The 17007-nt window shown below is 35.7% G+C and overlaps 1 protein-coding gene across 15 annotated transcripts in view; it reads left to right on the top strand.

Moving 5' to 3' along the window:
* The window catches only part of POLK (DNA polymerase kappa), a 90471-nt gene extending 77159 nt beyond the window's left edge, over nucleotides 1–13312 (top strand). For 6 of the 15 annotated variants that reach the window (XM_063623134.1, XM_063623142.1, XM_063623136.1 and 3 more), the window contains 6 exons: nucleotides 1576–1608; nucleotides 4833–4929; nucleotides 8649–8820; nucleotides 10984–11947; nucleotides 12519–12557; nucleotides 12701–13312. In XM_063623134.1, the coding sequence (XP_063479204.1) occupies nucleotides 1576–1608; nucleotides 4833–4929; nucleotides 8649–8820; nucleotides 10984–11947; nucleotides 12519–12557; nucleotides 12701–12785 (1390 nt within the window). In that variant the 3' untranslated portion in view covers nucleotides 12786–13312. Of the gene's footprint in view, nucleotides 1–1575; nucleotides 1609–4832; nucleotides 4930–8648; nucleotides 8821–10983; nucleotides 11948–12514; nucleotides 12558–12700 lie in introns of all 15 variants that reach the window. The other 9 variants (XM_063623140.1, XM_063623135.1, XM_063623133.1 and 6 more) reach the window with 3 other exon arrangements.
* The last annotated feature ends 3695 nt before the right edge of the window (nucleotides 13313–17007 follow it).

Raw genomic sequence — 17007 nt, 5'->3', positions numbered from 1 at the left:
TTTACAATTTTGTCATCACCTTGTCAGCCTGTCCTCAGAATGACTCCTTTATATTCTTGTATTTAAACTAAAGGATAACAATAAAAATCAATGAGGATGCGTATAAAATCAATGGACCAATTAAGCCTACTAAATTTTACAGAGATTGCAAGGCTCGTTGTATTGCTTTTCTCATCTCTTCCTGCTCTTCAATCTTTTGAGTCCACAGTTAGCTGACTTTGATCTTCAGTGGGCATAATGAAAGATGAAGATATCACAGCACTATAAATAATTATATTTGAAGATAGCAGGAAATAAAACTTTATTTTTTATTTATTTATTTATTTTTTTGAGACAGAGTCTCGCCCTGTCCCCCAGGTTGGAGTGCAGTGGTACGATCTTGGCTCACTGCAAGCTCCGCCTCCCGGGTTCACACCATTCTCCTGCCTCAGCCTCCCGAGTAGCTGGGACTACAGGCTTCTGCCACCGCTCCCAGCTAATTTTTTGTATTTTTAGTAGAGACAGGGTTTCACCATGGTCTCGATCTCCTGACCTCGTGATCCACCTGCCTTGGCCTCCCAAAGTGCTGGGATTATAGGCATGAGCCACCACGCCCAGCCCAAAAACTTTATTTTTAATCCAAAAGTTTTTTTATTTCCATAGTGCTTGAAAACAATATAGTTCTGATGTAACATAACATATATTAACTTGTGGTATTTAGAGATCCAGGTAAGGCTTTTACATGCAATTCATAGGTAATTTATAATAACAAATACCGAGCCTGCCTTTCCCTCTGTCCATATTCTCTGTTCTCCTATTCTGCTTTGCTTTTTAATCTGAGTACTTCTCCTCTTCCAACCCATTCCATATTTACTACTATATTTGTTTATCTGTCTCTCTCCAATGGGATATATAAGTTTCCTGAGGGCAAGTACTTGGTCTATTTCCTTCATTACTATATCCTCAAGTTCTAGAACAGTGCTTGAATCATAATAGGTTCACTAAATATTTGGAAAATGAGTACTCTACATGCCATTTCAACTTTTTGGTTTTAACTAATCCTGTCAGAGCAGCTAGAATACAACCAAACTAGGTGATTCAGATTCCCAATCTTCATCCTATAGCTGTGTACCAATTTCCGACTGAGGTTCTATAGAGTGGTATAAATGAATAATTAAAAGGCTATGGGAGAAAGAAGTTAATATACTAAACCAAAAACTAGATAACTGATTTTAAATTATTTAACATTTAATTATATTTTTTGACTGGAAGATATTACACTGTCACTTCCTATTTGTTTTTATAAGTTGTGGTTTTTGATAGTCAGGTTTTTAATAGAAGCAATTTCTAATATCTACCTATTTTCAAGTTTGTTCTCTTCAATAGATATAGACTTGATTCGTAATCATATTAGCATCTTACCTATCTATGTTCTTTGGTGATTTGTTTTTAGATAAAAAACTGTTTTTTATGATGTATAAATTTTAATAAAAAATTTGAGATTTCTAAAAGGTAATTGATAATGTTAAATCCTCTTGGTTAACTAAAAAAAACTCAGTCTTTGAAAAATAAAGACCTTTTTTTTTTCATTTCAAGGGATGGAGAGAGGAAAAGTATGAGCGTTGAGAGGTAATGTTTTATTATTTATTGTTAACTGTGCATAATTCTTGTTATTTTAAACTAACATTGAATTAATTTTTAGTAAATATCACTGAAATAAGAAATCTATTTGCAAATTACTATAACAATTTTTAGTAGTTTACACTCCCTGCAATAAATGCCTTAGTATAAGACTATTATTTTCAGTTGCTATAATCTCAAAAATTAACTTCAGCTATTTTTTAATGTTGGTTTTAATCCTACCTAGTGAAAACCAAGCATTTTAGAATTTCATATCTTAATTTCTAGCTTGTTTATAAGGACAACTGAGTATTTACTTTGGAAATTTAAGAAGTAACAATGGGAATTCTTCCTAAAATTCTTTCAATATTGGTGATTAAGCAGAAGCTTAATCAAACAGTAAAATATTACTGATAAAAGAGAGCTTAAAGATGATCTAGTTTAGTGGTTTACAATCCTGTTTGAAAACCAAATGAAATAATGATGGAAACTTACCGTTTGGGGAAATAAGTCGTTGTTTGAAACGTCCCTCAATTATTTCCTCAAAGCAGCAAGGTTCCACTGAGACATTTAAGAAACACTGACCTAGGGTCCGGCAAGGTGGTTCACGCCTATAATTCCAGCATTTTGGGAGGCTGAGGTGGGCAGATCACTTGAGGCCAGGAGTTTGAGACCAGCCTGGCCAACATGGCAAAACCCTGTCTCTACAAAAAATACAAAAATCAGCCTGGCGTGGTCGCTTAAACTTTAATCCCAGCTACTCAGCTGGCTGAGGCACGAGAATTGAACCCAGGAGGCGGAGTTTGCAGTAAGCTGAGATGGCACCACTCCACTCCAGCCTGGGTGACAGAGTGAGAGTCTGTCTCAAAATCAAAACAAGACAAAACAAAACACTGACCTAGTACAAGGTTGTGTTTATATTTCACATATATTATTTGTGGTCAGAAAAAGCTGAATAACTTTTACAAGACAGCATAATCAATAGCTTTGATAAAAATTGCTATTTTAGGTTTTGGTCCATATAAAAGCAATCAAAGAGAGAGAGAGAAAAAAAACATCAAAAGCAAAATAGTATTGCCCTATTTGATAAATTTCTCTGCCATTTTCTCTGTTACTGGGAACACTATTTGATGTACAGGAATGTGTTCTCCACTTTTTTTTTCTGGAAACTTTCTCCCCTTGGCTTTTTAAAATGGGCAATATAACATCAAACTTGGTATGAAGTTGGGGGAAAGGAGGTTGCAATTTATATCACAAACTAACTTCTCTAATATAGAAAGAACTCTTATAATCAATAAAAAAGGAACAGTAAGCCAACAGAAAAAATGAACAAAGTTCTAATTAATTAACAGAAAAGGAAATACAAATGGCTCTTAAAACAAGTGAAAATACTACCATTTTTATTTATAATTAAAGAAATACAGATTGAAAGTTCTCTCAGATACCTTTCACTAATCAGGTTGGCAAAGATTCTAACATACTCTATTGGCAAGACTGTAGGAGTGAAAAATGTGTAAACTTTAGAGGGAGTACATTAGGTTTTTTTATTGCAATTAAAACAAATTTCTACAAATTTAGTGGCTTAAAACAAAACAAATTTATTCTCTACCATTCTGAAAGTCAGCGGTTCTAAAGTTAATGTGTTGGTAGAGTTCCATTTCTTCTAGAAGCTCTGGGAGAGAGTCCATTTCTTTATGAAAAGCTTCTGGAGGCCATAGAATCTTTGGCTCATAGCCTCAGCAACTTCTTTCTCTGACTAACCCTCCTGCCTCCTTCTTATAAGGACCCTTGGGATTACATTGGGCACAGCTGAACATTCCAGAGTAATCTCTCTCCGTCAGAATTTATTCACATCTGCTAAATCCCTTTTGTCATGTAAGATACTAGGTTCACAGATTCCAGGGATCAGGATGTGGACATCTTTAGGGACCATTATCTAGCCTACCACAGGGGGTAAGAAATTTCATGATATGTATCAAAATCACAGATACGCGTGTACTTTGATGCCATAATTCTTTTACTGAGAATTAATTCCACAGCTCTAGTCACATGTCATTTTACATATATACAGGGTTACTCACTGCATTTTTTATAATAGAAAAAAACTGTAATGTCCATGAATAGAGAATTGGTTAAATTATCTTACATCATTAAATTAGAATATTATGCTGCTATATAAAAATGAGGAAATCATTTACTCATGGGGAACTCTCACCATGACAAATTGAGAAAAGCAGGGTACTAAACAATGTATCTAAAATTCTACTGTTTATATAAAAAATGAGAGGAAAATGTCTTCTTGTTTGCTCATTTTATATATATACACACACACATATATATATGAAATATTTCTTTTTTTTTTTTGAGACGGAGTCTCCCTCTGTCGTCAGGCTGGAGTGCAGTGGTGCGATCTCGGCTCACTGCAAGCTCCGCCTCCTGGGTTCTCGCCATTCTCCTGCCTCGGCCTCCCAAGTAGCTGGGACTACAGGCGCCCATATACGTGGAATATTTCTAAGGAATTCATAAGAATAAGAAGCTGACACATTGGTTGCCACTAGGGAAGAGAACTGAGTAGCTGAGGATAAGGTTAGAAGTAGAAAGGGGACTCTTTACTGAAGAGTCACTTGCTCAGGGTCCATACTCATCATTCTGGTCTCTTTGTATTATCCTCTTTTAAGTTAATATCACTTAACTTCTTTCAACACTCTTGCAGATGAATTCAAAATACCTACATTTAATCTTATCAACCTTCTATTTTCAGCTGTCTATTAAACAGCTCTGCCTAGGTTCCATGAGCCAACCCCTTAAATCTACTTAAAGATGTTTCTCATCCATAAAATCCATGTGCAGTAATTGGAATGATGTTCTCATTTGGACTTTCTTAAGATAATCTTCTGTAATAAAGTCTATATATACATACACCCTAATCTGTTTTAAGTTCTGGAGACATTACCATTATCTGTTGGTAATTTTAATTATCTTTTTTGTGATATAATAGAGCAAGAGCATAACATTGTTTCTTTGCTAATCAAGCTTTGCTGTTTAGGTGGGTTTCCGTTATTTATATAGATCTTAGATGTTTTTACTTAATTAAATTTTAGTTCATCTGAAAACTTTATTTTGTACTACAGAAAAATATAACTTAATGCCAGCCATATAAACATGCATACCATTTCCAAATTATCCTGGATTATAGTTTACTTTGTGCACCAAAATTATTCTTGTCTTTCTAGGACGTTCAGTGAGATAAATAAAGCGGAAGAACAATACAGCCTATGTCAGGAACTTTGCAGTGAACTTGCTCAAGATCTACAGAAAGAAAGACTTAAGGTGCTTTATTTTGATATGGTGTTCTTAGTTTTTAAGTTTTTTAATAGTAAAATGCTACCTTAAAAGCTAGAGTTAGATTACACATTTCTTAAAGATGAATACAAATTAACAAACGTCAGAATAGTGTATTCCTATCCCCAACAGTCAGATACAAATCCAATTCTGACCCATATCTGGAGTCTGTGATGAGGTGATTCTATGAAGAAGCACCTTATGAGGATAGAGTGGTTCAGTATAATTCAGAGGACTTTACTCCTTTACCTCAGGAGTACATTTGAATAAGTTAAAACCAAAGTTACACTGACATTAGATAATAAGGCAAAAGAAAGGATTTCCAGAGAATTGTATTCACATATTACAAATGTCTTTCCAATCATCCTTTAATGTTTTTCTTACTTAGACAATTACCTTCTAAAATAGGCATTTTGTTTCAAGGTTGTAATCCAGGTTGCTTAACACAGGACAACAAAACCCATAAGGCTTTGAACTTGCTATTTTATAATCTTCATTCGCAACAATTTTTATTTAGTGTATTCCCCACACTCTCAAACCAGAGGTAGAGTCAGTACAAAGTTTAATAAAAAGGTATTTTAAAATTGCTACACAGGTACAAATATCTGGTTTGATAGAAGAAATAAGACTTAGTGTTCAATAGATCAGTAAGGTGACTATAGTGTACAGTAATCTATGTTACATATCAGAATAGCTAGAAGAGAATAATTTGAATGTTTCTAGCATAAAATACAAATATTTAAGGTGATAGATATCCCAAGTACACTTACTTGATCTTTACAAAGATCAAAACTATGAGGTACATGTGATAATTTACTATGTTCATATAATGCATCAGTAAAACTATTATGCTAATCAGTAAAAAATTTGTTTTAAAAAAATTACTACAAAGAGTGGAATATCTGATGAGTATCTTTATCATACCTTGAGTTTAAAGAATTTTCTGTTTAAAAAATATTTAAATAAACATTTAATTTTATGATCATTTTAGATTTCCAGAAAAGTCACAAAAATAATAGAATTTCAGCATACTCCTCACCTGGTTTCCTCCATTATTAACATATTACCAGAGTACATTTGTCAAAAATAAGAAACTGACATTTAATACATTGTCAGTGATTAACTCAACCCCAGACTTTATTTGGAGTTTACTTATTTTTCCATTAATGTCGTCTCTGCCTTCCAGAATTCAGTCCAGGGGACTACATTGCATTTAGCTGTCATGCCTCTCCAGTTTCCTGGTCTGTGATAGTTTCTTAGTTTTTCCTTCTTTTTCATGACCTTGACAGTCTTGGGTAGTACTACACAGGTATTCTGCAGAATGTCGCCCAATCTGGGTTTGTCTGATGATTTTCTCATGATTAGATCAGGGTTATGGATTTTTAGAAAGAATATCACAAAGAGGAAGTGCTCTTCTCATAACATCCTATCATGGGGTATATAATAGCCACATGATGTCATGGATGTTATTAACCTTCATCACTTGATTAGTGTTTTCTAGGCTTTTCCACTGTGAAGTTAGTGTTTTTCCTTTTGGAAGTAAGTGAGTAAATCTAACTGCCCTCAGATGAGAGAGAGCAGGAATTAACTTCCTCCTCCAGGGGATACTAAAATACACATAACATAAAATTTACCATTTTAACCATTGTTAAGTGTACAGTTCATATTGTTTTATAACCATCACCACCACCCATCTCTAGAACTGCTTCATTGTCTCCGCTGAAACCCTGCACTCATAAAAAACTGAAGTGTAAAGGGAATTCTTACATTTAAATTGTTTGGCATAGCATCTGGCAATGCAGAAGGTACACAATAAGTGTGAGCTATTCATAAGTCCTTTTCAGTGAGACACTTTTAGAAAGATTTTTTTCCTTCCTTTGTAGGTAATTAATCAACCTCCAAAAGAGATTCAGTAAAAATAAAAGTGATCGTTTAACCTTTCCCTCTTGTAATGGTCTTTTATAAAAATTCAGCTGGGGGGCCAGGCACGGTGGCTCATTCCTGTAATCCCAGCTCTTTGGGAGGCCAAGGCAGGGGGATCACCTGAGGTCAGGAGTTTGAGACCAGCCTGGCCAACATGGTGAAACCCCATCTCTACTAAAAATGGTGGCGGGCACCTGTAATCCCAGCTACTCTGGAGGCTGAGGCTGGAGAACCACTTGAACCCGGGAGGCAGAGGCTGCAGTGAGCCAAGATCCCGCCACTGCACTCCAGCCTGGGCGACAGAGTGAGACTCTGTCTAAAACAAGAAACAAAAAACAAACAAAAAAATTCAGTTGGGAAGGGGAATAAAAATTACTGGCTAAAATGGGATTTTAGGTCAGGCATAGTGGCTCATGCCTGTAATCCCAGCACATTGGGAAGCTGAGGCCAGAGGATTGCTTGAGCCTAGGAGTTCAAGACCAGCCTGGACAACATAGCGAAATCACGTCTCTACAAAAAAAAATGTAAAAATTAGCTGGGCATGGTGGCACAAGTGTGCAGTCCCAGCTACTTGGGAGGCTGAGGTAGGAAGATAGCATGAGCCTGGGAGGTCAAAGCTGCAGTGAACCACGATCATGCCACTGTACTCCAGCCTGGGCAATAGAGCGGGACCCCCATCTCAAAAACAAAATAAAATGGGATTTCAGCTTATGTTTGGAAAGGGAAGTAAAAGTTTTTGGCTAAAATGGTATTTTAATTATTCTTTTTGTTTGTTTGTTTTTTGAGACAGAGTCTTGCCCTGTCACCCAGCCTGGAGTGCAATGGTGTGATCTCGGCTCAGTGCAACGCCCGCCTCCCGGCTTCAAACTATTCTCCTGCCTCAGCCTCCCCAGTTGCTGGGATTACAGGTGCCTGCCATCACGCCCAGCTAATTTTTGTATTTTTGTTAGAGACAGGGTTTCACCATGTTGGCCAGGCTGGTCTTGAACTCCTGACCTCGTGATCCACCCGCCCAAAGTGCTGGGATTACAGGCGTGAGCCACTGCGCCCGGCCTCTTATTCTTTATGATATTTTTATCACCATGTTTTATAAATAATTGGTTATACTTCCATATTCTTATGTCTGTAAACCTTTCTGAATTTTTCTTTTTTTTTTTTTTGAGACGGAGTCTCGCTCTGTCGCCCAGGCTGGAGTGCAGTGGCGCAATCTCGGCTCACTGCAAGCTCCGCCTCCCGGGTTCACGCCATTCTCCTGCCTCAGCCTCTCCGAGTAGCTGGGACTACAGGCGCCCGCCACCACACCTGGCTAATTTTTTGTATTTTTAGTAGAGATGGGGTTTCACTGTGGTCTTGGGCCTCCCAAAGTGCTGGGATTACAAGCGTGAGCCATCGCGCCCGGCCCCCTTTGTGAATTTTTCTAACATGTAAATGACTTTTTTCTAGAAGTTAGGAAGTCATACAGAATAATGTATTCTGGTGGGTGTGGTAGCTCATGCCTATAATCCCAACACTTTGGGAGGCCAGGATCGCTTGTGGCCAGGAATTTGAGACAAGCCTGGGTAACATAGTGAGACTCTGATTCTACAAAAAAATAAAAAAAATTAGCCGGTGTAGTGGCACACACTTGTAATCTTAGCTACTCAGGAGGCTGAGGCAAGAGGATCGCTTGAGCCCAGAAGTTGAAGGCTGCAGTGAGCTACAGCTGTGCCAGCGCACTCCAGCATGGACAACAGAGAGAGACCCTGTCTCATAAATAAATAAATAACATATTGTGTATGTTATAGGGTAGAACTGTTACCATTAAGTTGAAGAATGTGAATTTTGAAGTAAAAACTCGTGCATCTACAGTTTCATCTGTTGTTTCTACTGCGGAAGAAATATTTGCCATTGCTAAAGAATTGCTAAAAACAGAAATTGATGCTGATTTTCCACATCCCTTGAGATTAAGACTTATGGGTATGACTTTTTTATTTTTTGTTTTTCCTTAAATCTGCTAGATTTTCCCAAATAATCAACTTTGGGAATACAGGGGGCCCCCACCTTAACAATGGTTCAACTTAATGATTTTTCAACTTTGCGACAGTGGGAAAGCTGTATGCTTTCAGTACACTCTTGATTTACAGGGTGGTTACATCCCGATAAACCCATCATAAATTGAAAGTATTGTAAGTTGACTTATTATGTTTTCAATTTACAGTGGGTTTATCTGGATACGATCCTATTGTAAGTCAATGAGCACCTGTATTCTCACCTTCATTTTATTTCTTAAACCTGTTTAGAAAGTTCTTCCTTTGCTGCTGCCATTTGTCTTTAATTGTTAGACCCTGATGTGTGAAGCCATGATCATTAGTTTAATTCCAGTAAGAGCCAATTAAAGTTGTTCTTTTCCTTATAACTTGATGAAATTCTTGTGGCCAGGTATGTTTCAAAATTCAAAACTTTTCAGATTTTAGAAAGCAAATTCAGTGCAGGTAGAGTATATTATGTTGTAATACTTCTTTGTGGATCTGGGGCAACACCCCCTGTTCAAACACATTAATATTTCTGTAGCAAAACAAAATATTCAGAGACTGTAAAGACTGATGACATTAATTTAGTCATCAGATATCACTTGTTGCTTACAATTTTCAGAACTTTTTGGATTTTGGAATTGCAGATAAAGGATTGTGACATTGTGAAATCACATCTCCAGCTATTACATGGTAAAAACTAACAAGCCATGTTTCCAAAGTGAACTGGTTGAACGTATATATATGGATCACCACTCCAAATGCACATTTTACTAGTAAGGAGTGGGTCACTAGCCATACTTTTATTTATGAAAGATATAGCACACACTGAAATCAACTGAATAAAGTGTTAATTAAAAGAGCCAGGCTGGGTGCGGTGGCTCACGCCTGTAATCTCAACACTTTGGGAGGCCAAGGCAGGTGGATTGCCTGAGGTCAGGAGTTCGAGACCAGCCTGGCCAACATAGTGAAACCCCGTCTCTACAAAAACTTCAAAAAATTAGCTGGACATGGTGGCCAGCACCTGTAATCCCAGCTACTCGAGAGGCTGAGGCAGGAGAATCGCTTGAACCCAGGAAGTGGAGGTTGCAGTGAGCTGAGATCACACCGTTGCACTCCAGCCTAGGCAACAAGAGTGAAACTCCACCTCAAAAAAAAAAAAAAAGCCCAAGAGCAGATATCTATAGAAGCTTAATTCATAATTGCCAAAACTTTGAAGCAAGCAAGATGTCCTTCGCTACGTGAATGGATAAATAAACTGTGGTACATACAGACAGTGGAATAATATTCAACACAGAAAATAAATGAATTATCAACTCATGAAAAGACATGAATGAAACTTAACTGCATAATGTTAAGTAAAAGAAGCCGGTCTGAAAAAGCTAAATACTGTGTGATTCCAACCATATGAGGTTCTGGAAAAGGCAAATATGAGTACCATAAAAAATAATTGATTGTCAGGAGTTAAGAGGGGAAGGAGGGATAAATAGGCAAAACACAGGAATTTCAGGGCAATGAAATGATTCTGTATGATTCTATAATGACACGTCATTATAAATTTGTCCAGGCGCCCAGAATGTATTCCAAAGGTGAACCCTATGTAAGCTATGGACTTTGAGTGACAATGTTGTGGCAATGTAGGTTTATAGATTGTAACAAATGTACCACTCTGGTGCCACATGTCGATAGTTGGAGTGGAGGGGTGTGCATGTGTAGGGAAAGGGGATCTACGGGAACTCATTGTACCTTCTGCTCAATTTTGCTGTGAACCTAAAATTCCTCTAAAAAATAAAGTCTATTAGAAAAAAAAAGAGCTAAAGAGTCTGTATAGTTGACTCCAGTTAGTTAGTGGTATTAATTTAATGGTATTATGTGTCATATGAATTAAAATCCTACATCATTATACTAACTCCAAATAGTTAATATTTAATGATATTCTTTTATAAAGGAACGTAAATTTGTACTTATAATACCAGCTTTGAAATGTTACTCATTGTTTCTCTCTAGCCAACCTTTTGTATATGTCATAGCACTAGACAAAACGTTTTTATGCATTGTGAGTGAATTGGCTTTGTTCAATTTGAAATTGATTGTGATTGGTTTAATTTAGGTGTTCGGATATCTAGTTTTCTCAATGAAGAAGACAGGAAACACCAACAAAGGAGCATTATTGGCTTTTTACAGGCTGGAAACCAAGCCCTGTCAGCCACTGGGTGTATACTAGAGAAAACTGACCAAGATAAGTTTGTAAAACCTCTAGAAATGTCTCATAAGAAGAGTTTCTTTGATAAAAAACGATCAGAAAGGAAATGGAGTCACCAAGATACATTTAAATGTGAAGCCGTGAATAAACAAAGTTTCCAGACATCACAACCATTCCAAGTTTTAAAGAAGAAGATGAATGAGAATTTGGAAATATCAGAGAATTCAGATGACTGTCAGATATTTACCTGTCCTGTTTGCTTTAGGGCACAAGGGTGCATCAGTCTGGAAGCCTTGAATAAACATGTAGATGAATGTCTTGATGGACCTTCAATCAGTGAAAACTTTAAAATGTTCTCATGTTCACGTGTTTCTGCTACCAAAGTTAACAAGAAAGAAAATGTTCCTGCTTCTTCACCTTGTGAGAAGCAAGATTATGAAGCCCATCCAAAAATTAAAGAAATACCTTCAGTAGATGGTGTAGCTTTAGTAGATACTATAGATAACTCATCTAAAGCAGAAAGCATAGATGCTTTAATTAATAAGCATAGCAAGGAAGAATGTTCTAGTCTCCCAAGCAAGTCTTTTAATATTAAACACTGTCGTCAGAATTCTTCTTGTACTGTTTCATTGGAAAACGAAGATGTTGGGTCATTAAGTAGACAAGAGTACTGCCAGCCTTACTTATGTGAAGTGAAAACAGACCAAGCTCTAGTTTGTCCTGTTTGTAACGTAGAACAAAAGACTTCAGATCTAACCCTGTTCAATGTGCATGTGGATGTTTGCTTAAATAAAAGTTTTATCCAAGAATTAAGAAAGGATAAAGTTAACCCAGTTAATCAACCTAAAGAAAGCTCCAGAAGTACTGGTAAGTGTGTAGTCATTTTAAACTGCATGGTTTTCTAGGAATATGTATTATTAAAATTAATGAGATTGTTGTTAAATCTGAAACATTTACTATTAAATGGGTAGTTTGTGTATGCCGCCATTTAGGGAAATGTGGGTTACATTGCCATAGGTTAGAATTAACTCAAGCCTATAGATTGTGAATTTGGGGAAAACTTTGGTTTGATCTTGATTTAGCACAGAATGAACTCAAAGGTTTAAGGAGCTGAGTGATCTAATCAAAAAAGAAATTCCTTCAGAGAACATCTGTGAAGGCACAGTGGTAAATTAACTATAATTGCATAACCAGAAAGCCTCTTTAACTTATTTTTTGGTAGTGCTGACTGTACCCAAATTTCACCAATAAAATTAAGTGTAATGCTAATAAAATTAGTAAATTACAAAGAAATTATAGTTTTTGGTGTGTTTACATATGAACTATATAGTACTAAGGAAGTTATCTTTAATCAATAAGTTTTAACTTTTTAAATTTGTATACAACTTTTTAATTATATTATTCATTATGGAATTTCTTGACTTTCTTTCCTCTAAAGGTAGCTCAAGTGGAGTACAGAAGGCTGTAACAAGAACAAAAAGGTATGGCTAATTTGAGCTTTAATAAAGCTGGCTACAATATGAAATTCAATTATTTTATAAATTATTAAGTAATCAATATTAAAAATGAATTATTTTCTGGAATCTCTTCCTGCATTTTAATTGTGTGTTTCTTTTCATTCTAGGCCAGGATTGATGACAAAGTACTCAACATCAAAGAAAATAAAACCAAACAATCCCAAACATACCCTTGATATATTTTTTAAGTAAACATTGAACATTTTATCATTAATTTTTAATTGAAACTTGTTATTTTATAATCAATGAATTTGTTCTTTGTGATTTTAAGTTTGCAGATTTATTTAGTGAAGGCAAGTGCAATAATCCTTCCTCAGATGATGTTTGCTTTTCTAAGATACATATACTGATTCTGTGTATCTTTTTTATAACCATGAGAATTTTACTTCCATTATACATCAACTGGAAATTAATCCTGTTAAGAGATAATTTTTAAAAGGGAAATTAGGAATGGGATAAGAAGGTGATTTTTTTTATTATTTTTATACTGAATATAAAAACATTTGTAAGGGCTCTCAAAGATTCACACATACCTATATTATCATAAGAATTTTTCAGCACTTAACTACTTTGTTGGCATTGATCCTAGTATCTTTAAATACTTCATGAGCATTCATAATTAAAATTTATCTTAAGTTCTGTGAAGAGTATTAATGTAACTAGCATAAGTGGTTTTCTTCAGGAAAATAAATATCACAGTATTATCTGTGTTAAAATGGTTTTTGCCTAAAATATAATTTTTAATTTGGCTTTTGTTATTTAAAATTCCATTATCTTATGAATAAGCACTTGAATCACTTTTTAAAATATTTAGTCTAAGATGATTCAAAGTAGTTTTATTTTAATACAGGATTTTTAAATGGCAGTATTTCATTTCTTGTCAATTATGTTGATACTTTCCACAAATCTATAAAGAAGGATGAATTGTACTGTCATTTTATTATAATCCTCAAGAGAAAATGTGTAATTCAAAAGATGAATGTGTATTAAAACACATTACGTATCTTAGTTACATTTCTATCAATATTTTTATTAATATTTGTGAAAGAAGACAGCTTAATAGTAGTTAGCTTAAGTAGTTTCTCCAAGTACTTTTGTGCTATCAATGAGTTCTTCTCAAAAAATAATTAATTAGGCCAGGCACAATGGCTTACACCTGTAATGCCAGCGCTTTGGGAGGCCGAGTGGGCAGATCACTTGAGGTCAGGAGTTTGAGACCAGCCTGGCCAACATGGTGAGACCCTGTCTCTACTAAAACGACAAAAAAAAAAAAAAATTAGCCAGGCTTGGTGGCACACGCCTGTAATCCCAGCTATTTAGATGGCTGAGGCAGGAGAACCACTTGAACCTGGGAGGTCGAGGCTGCAGTCAGCCAAGATCTTACCACTGCACTCCAGCCTGGATGAAGAGCGAGACTCTGTCTCAATAATATAATAATAGTTATTATTATTATTTAATTGCAACATGAAGTTGGAAGCCATTTTCTGTTACTTCTTAAAGGAGCTAAATCTTTTCTCTTTTATTTTTGTTTTCTCTCCCCTTGCTTTTCATATTTTAGCTTATGATCTAAATATGTATTTTATATATTATAATACTTTAGGAATACCTTAATTAAGAACTCGCAGACTTTGGCAAAGTGGTAACTTGACTTGTAATTACTAGATTCTTTAAATTAGGCTTAATGCCTGCTAGCATGCCAATCCAATCCCATGACTGATGTTATTATACACTATGGCAAATACAGAGTTGTAGTGTTATGGTTCTTGATCATGTGATTTACTTATGTAAATTATGTACAAATTTAAGTTCAATGAAACACTGATTTAACATACTGAAAGGTAAATAGTACCATAGTAAATTATTTTCTGTCTTGCGTTAGGTTTATTTTTATTATCTTCAATATTAGAATAAATGCTAAATTATTTTCATTTAAAGATTTATGTAGTTGAATATTATCATTTAGTAATATTTAATAATCATTTGAAATAAAATTTAAAACTTTAATTGATCTAATAGAGATAGTTTTCTTACTTTTCCACTCTTCCTCCCTCTTATGCCTTCACTTTTGTTTTCTCTGCCCAGAATTTTCTTCACATTCTTTACTACGTGTTTTGTCTATTATATCCAACCCATTTTCTTTTTATTATAATTTTGATTTGGGGCATTTGAAGAAAATACAGCAAAACTACAAGAACTGGTAATAAGCATACATAATCTCACCTACTTAGTGAACTTAATATAAACCCAATACAAAGAACCACCATATTTGTAATATATATAACTGGTGAAAAACTAGTGTCCAGAATATATAAATGATCCCTATGAATCAGTAAGAAAAAGACAGTCAATAGAAATTTGGACAAAAGACTTTATATGGCATATCAAGTGAAAGGAAATCCAGATGACCAAGAAACATGAAAATATTCCCAGCCATATTAATATTTGGGAAGTAAAAAATAAAACTACAAGGTGGTATCATTACATCTTTACCTTATTTGCAAAAATGAAATGATCTAATGATACTAAGTTTTGGTGATGATGTCAGCTCTTACATTGAAAACAATCACTGTGGAAAAATTTGTCCTTCAGTAAATTTAAAGATAAACTTGCTCAAAACCTAGCAATTGCACTCTGAAGTATACATCTTTGCAGGTTATCTTTCATTACAGTTATTTTTTTCCCTGTCAGGACCCTAACTAATACAATGCCTTGGGAAAACTACTGAACATGTATCCTAGGAAGCATGTACAAGAATGTTCTTCCCAATCAGGAAGGTGGCCAAGAAAAAAATTTTTTAATGTTCATAGCAGCACTGCAATATCCAAAAGTTAGAAATGAACCAAATATTCAGCAATGGTAGAATGGTTAAATTCTACCATGGCATTTATATTGAAACGATAGAATTCTACACAGTGGTGAAAATGAAGGAAATAGCTAACCACAACATAGATGAATATCACAGACATAGCATAGAGCAAAAGAAGCAAATCAAAGAAGGATGCCGTCAACATGATTCCATTTATATAAAGTTTAAAACAGTAAAAACTGAACAACTATATTGTTTTAAGGGTATATATTTATATACATGAGATAAAACTGTAAAGAAAAGCAAGTGTTTTGCTGTCCCCAGAACCAGAATAATGATTTCCTCTGTGGAGAGGTAAGATTGGGGAGTGGCACCTGGTGCTTCTGGGATGCTGGCAATGTTCTGTTTCTTGTCTTGGGTGGTGATTGCATGGATGTTCGCTTTTAAAATACTCTTTATACATACATATTTTATATATTCTTGTTATATATGACCTTTATAATAAAAAGAAAAAAATGGCAAAAACTGCTTTCGTTAACAAGATGATATTTTCCTCCATCTCTGCAGGCTAGCTAATTTCAATCGAGAAAAAAATACATTTTTTTTCTTCTAGAACCTTGCTGAACACAGCAAGAAAGAGCCATCCCATGCAAAATTTTTAGTTTTTCTCCTAGCATTTCCTCTAAGGCTACAGCCTCAATCATTATTTGGTCTTCTTTCCAAAGACAGCTGTTGACAGTTTGACCAAATATTTTGTTACCGTTTGTGATGGTTAATATTGAGTGTCAACTTGATTGGATTAAATGATGCAAAATATTGTTCCTGGGTGTGTCTGTGAGGGTATTGCCAAAGAAGATTAACATTTGAGTCAGTGGGCTCAAGAGGCAGATCCACCCTCAATCTGGTTGGGCACCGTCTAATCAGCTGCCAGCATAGCTAGGATAAAAGCAGGCAGAGGAACGTGGAAGGACTACGCTGACTAAGTCTTCTGGCCTCCATCTTTCTTCTGTGCTGCGTGTCTTCTGCCCTTGAACGTCAGACTCCAAGTTCTTCAGCTTTTGGACTCTTGGACTTACACCAGTGATTTGCCAGGGACTATCAGGCCTTCAGCCACAGACTGAAGGGCTGCACTGTCTGCTTCTCTGCTTTTGAAGTTTTGGGACTCAGACTGGCTTCCTGGCTTCTCAGCTTGCAGACAGCCTAGTCTGGGACTTCACCTTGTGATTGTGTGAGTCAATTTTCCTAAGAAACTCCCCTTCATATATACATCTATTAGTTCTGTCCCTCCAGAGAACCCTAATACACCACCAAAGAAGTCACCAGTTATCCAGTCTGATATTTGTGTCCCCACTCCCTAAATTCTTCTCTCCAACTCTAAGTCAATTCGTTATATTAGGCTTTGTTATTTACAGTACGCTATTTCTGTATCAGTTCAGTCACAAGCTTTCTGGTGCGTCTTCCTTGTTGAGTCACGTGGAGACATGCGTAATTCTCCCAGAAATGTGTGACAGCATGTGCAAAATATTGCCAATCAGGGAAGCTCAACCGATCCTTGGTGTCCAAGGTTTTTCCTGGAAGTCAGTCACATAGACATGCATCACCCTTGTG

Source organism: Symphalangus syndactylus, chromosome 18, assembly GCF_028878055.3.
Source record: "Symphalangus syndactylus isolate Jambi chromosome 18, NHGRI_mSymSyn1-v2.1_pri, whole genome shotgun sequence".
Classification (NCBI taxonomy): domain Eukaryota; kingdom Metazoa; phylum Chordata; class Mammalia; order Primates; family Hylobatidae; genus Symphalangus; species Symphalangus syndactylus.
Note: the sequence above shows the minus strand (reverse complement) of the source record. Positions and strands in the feature narration are given on the sequence as shown.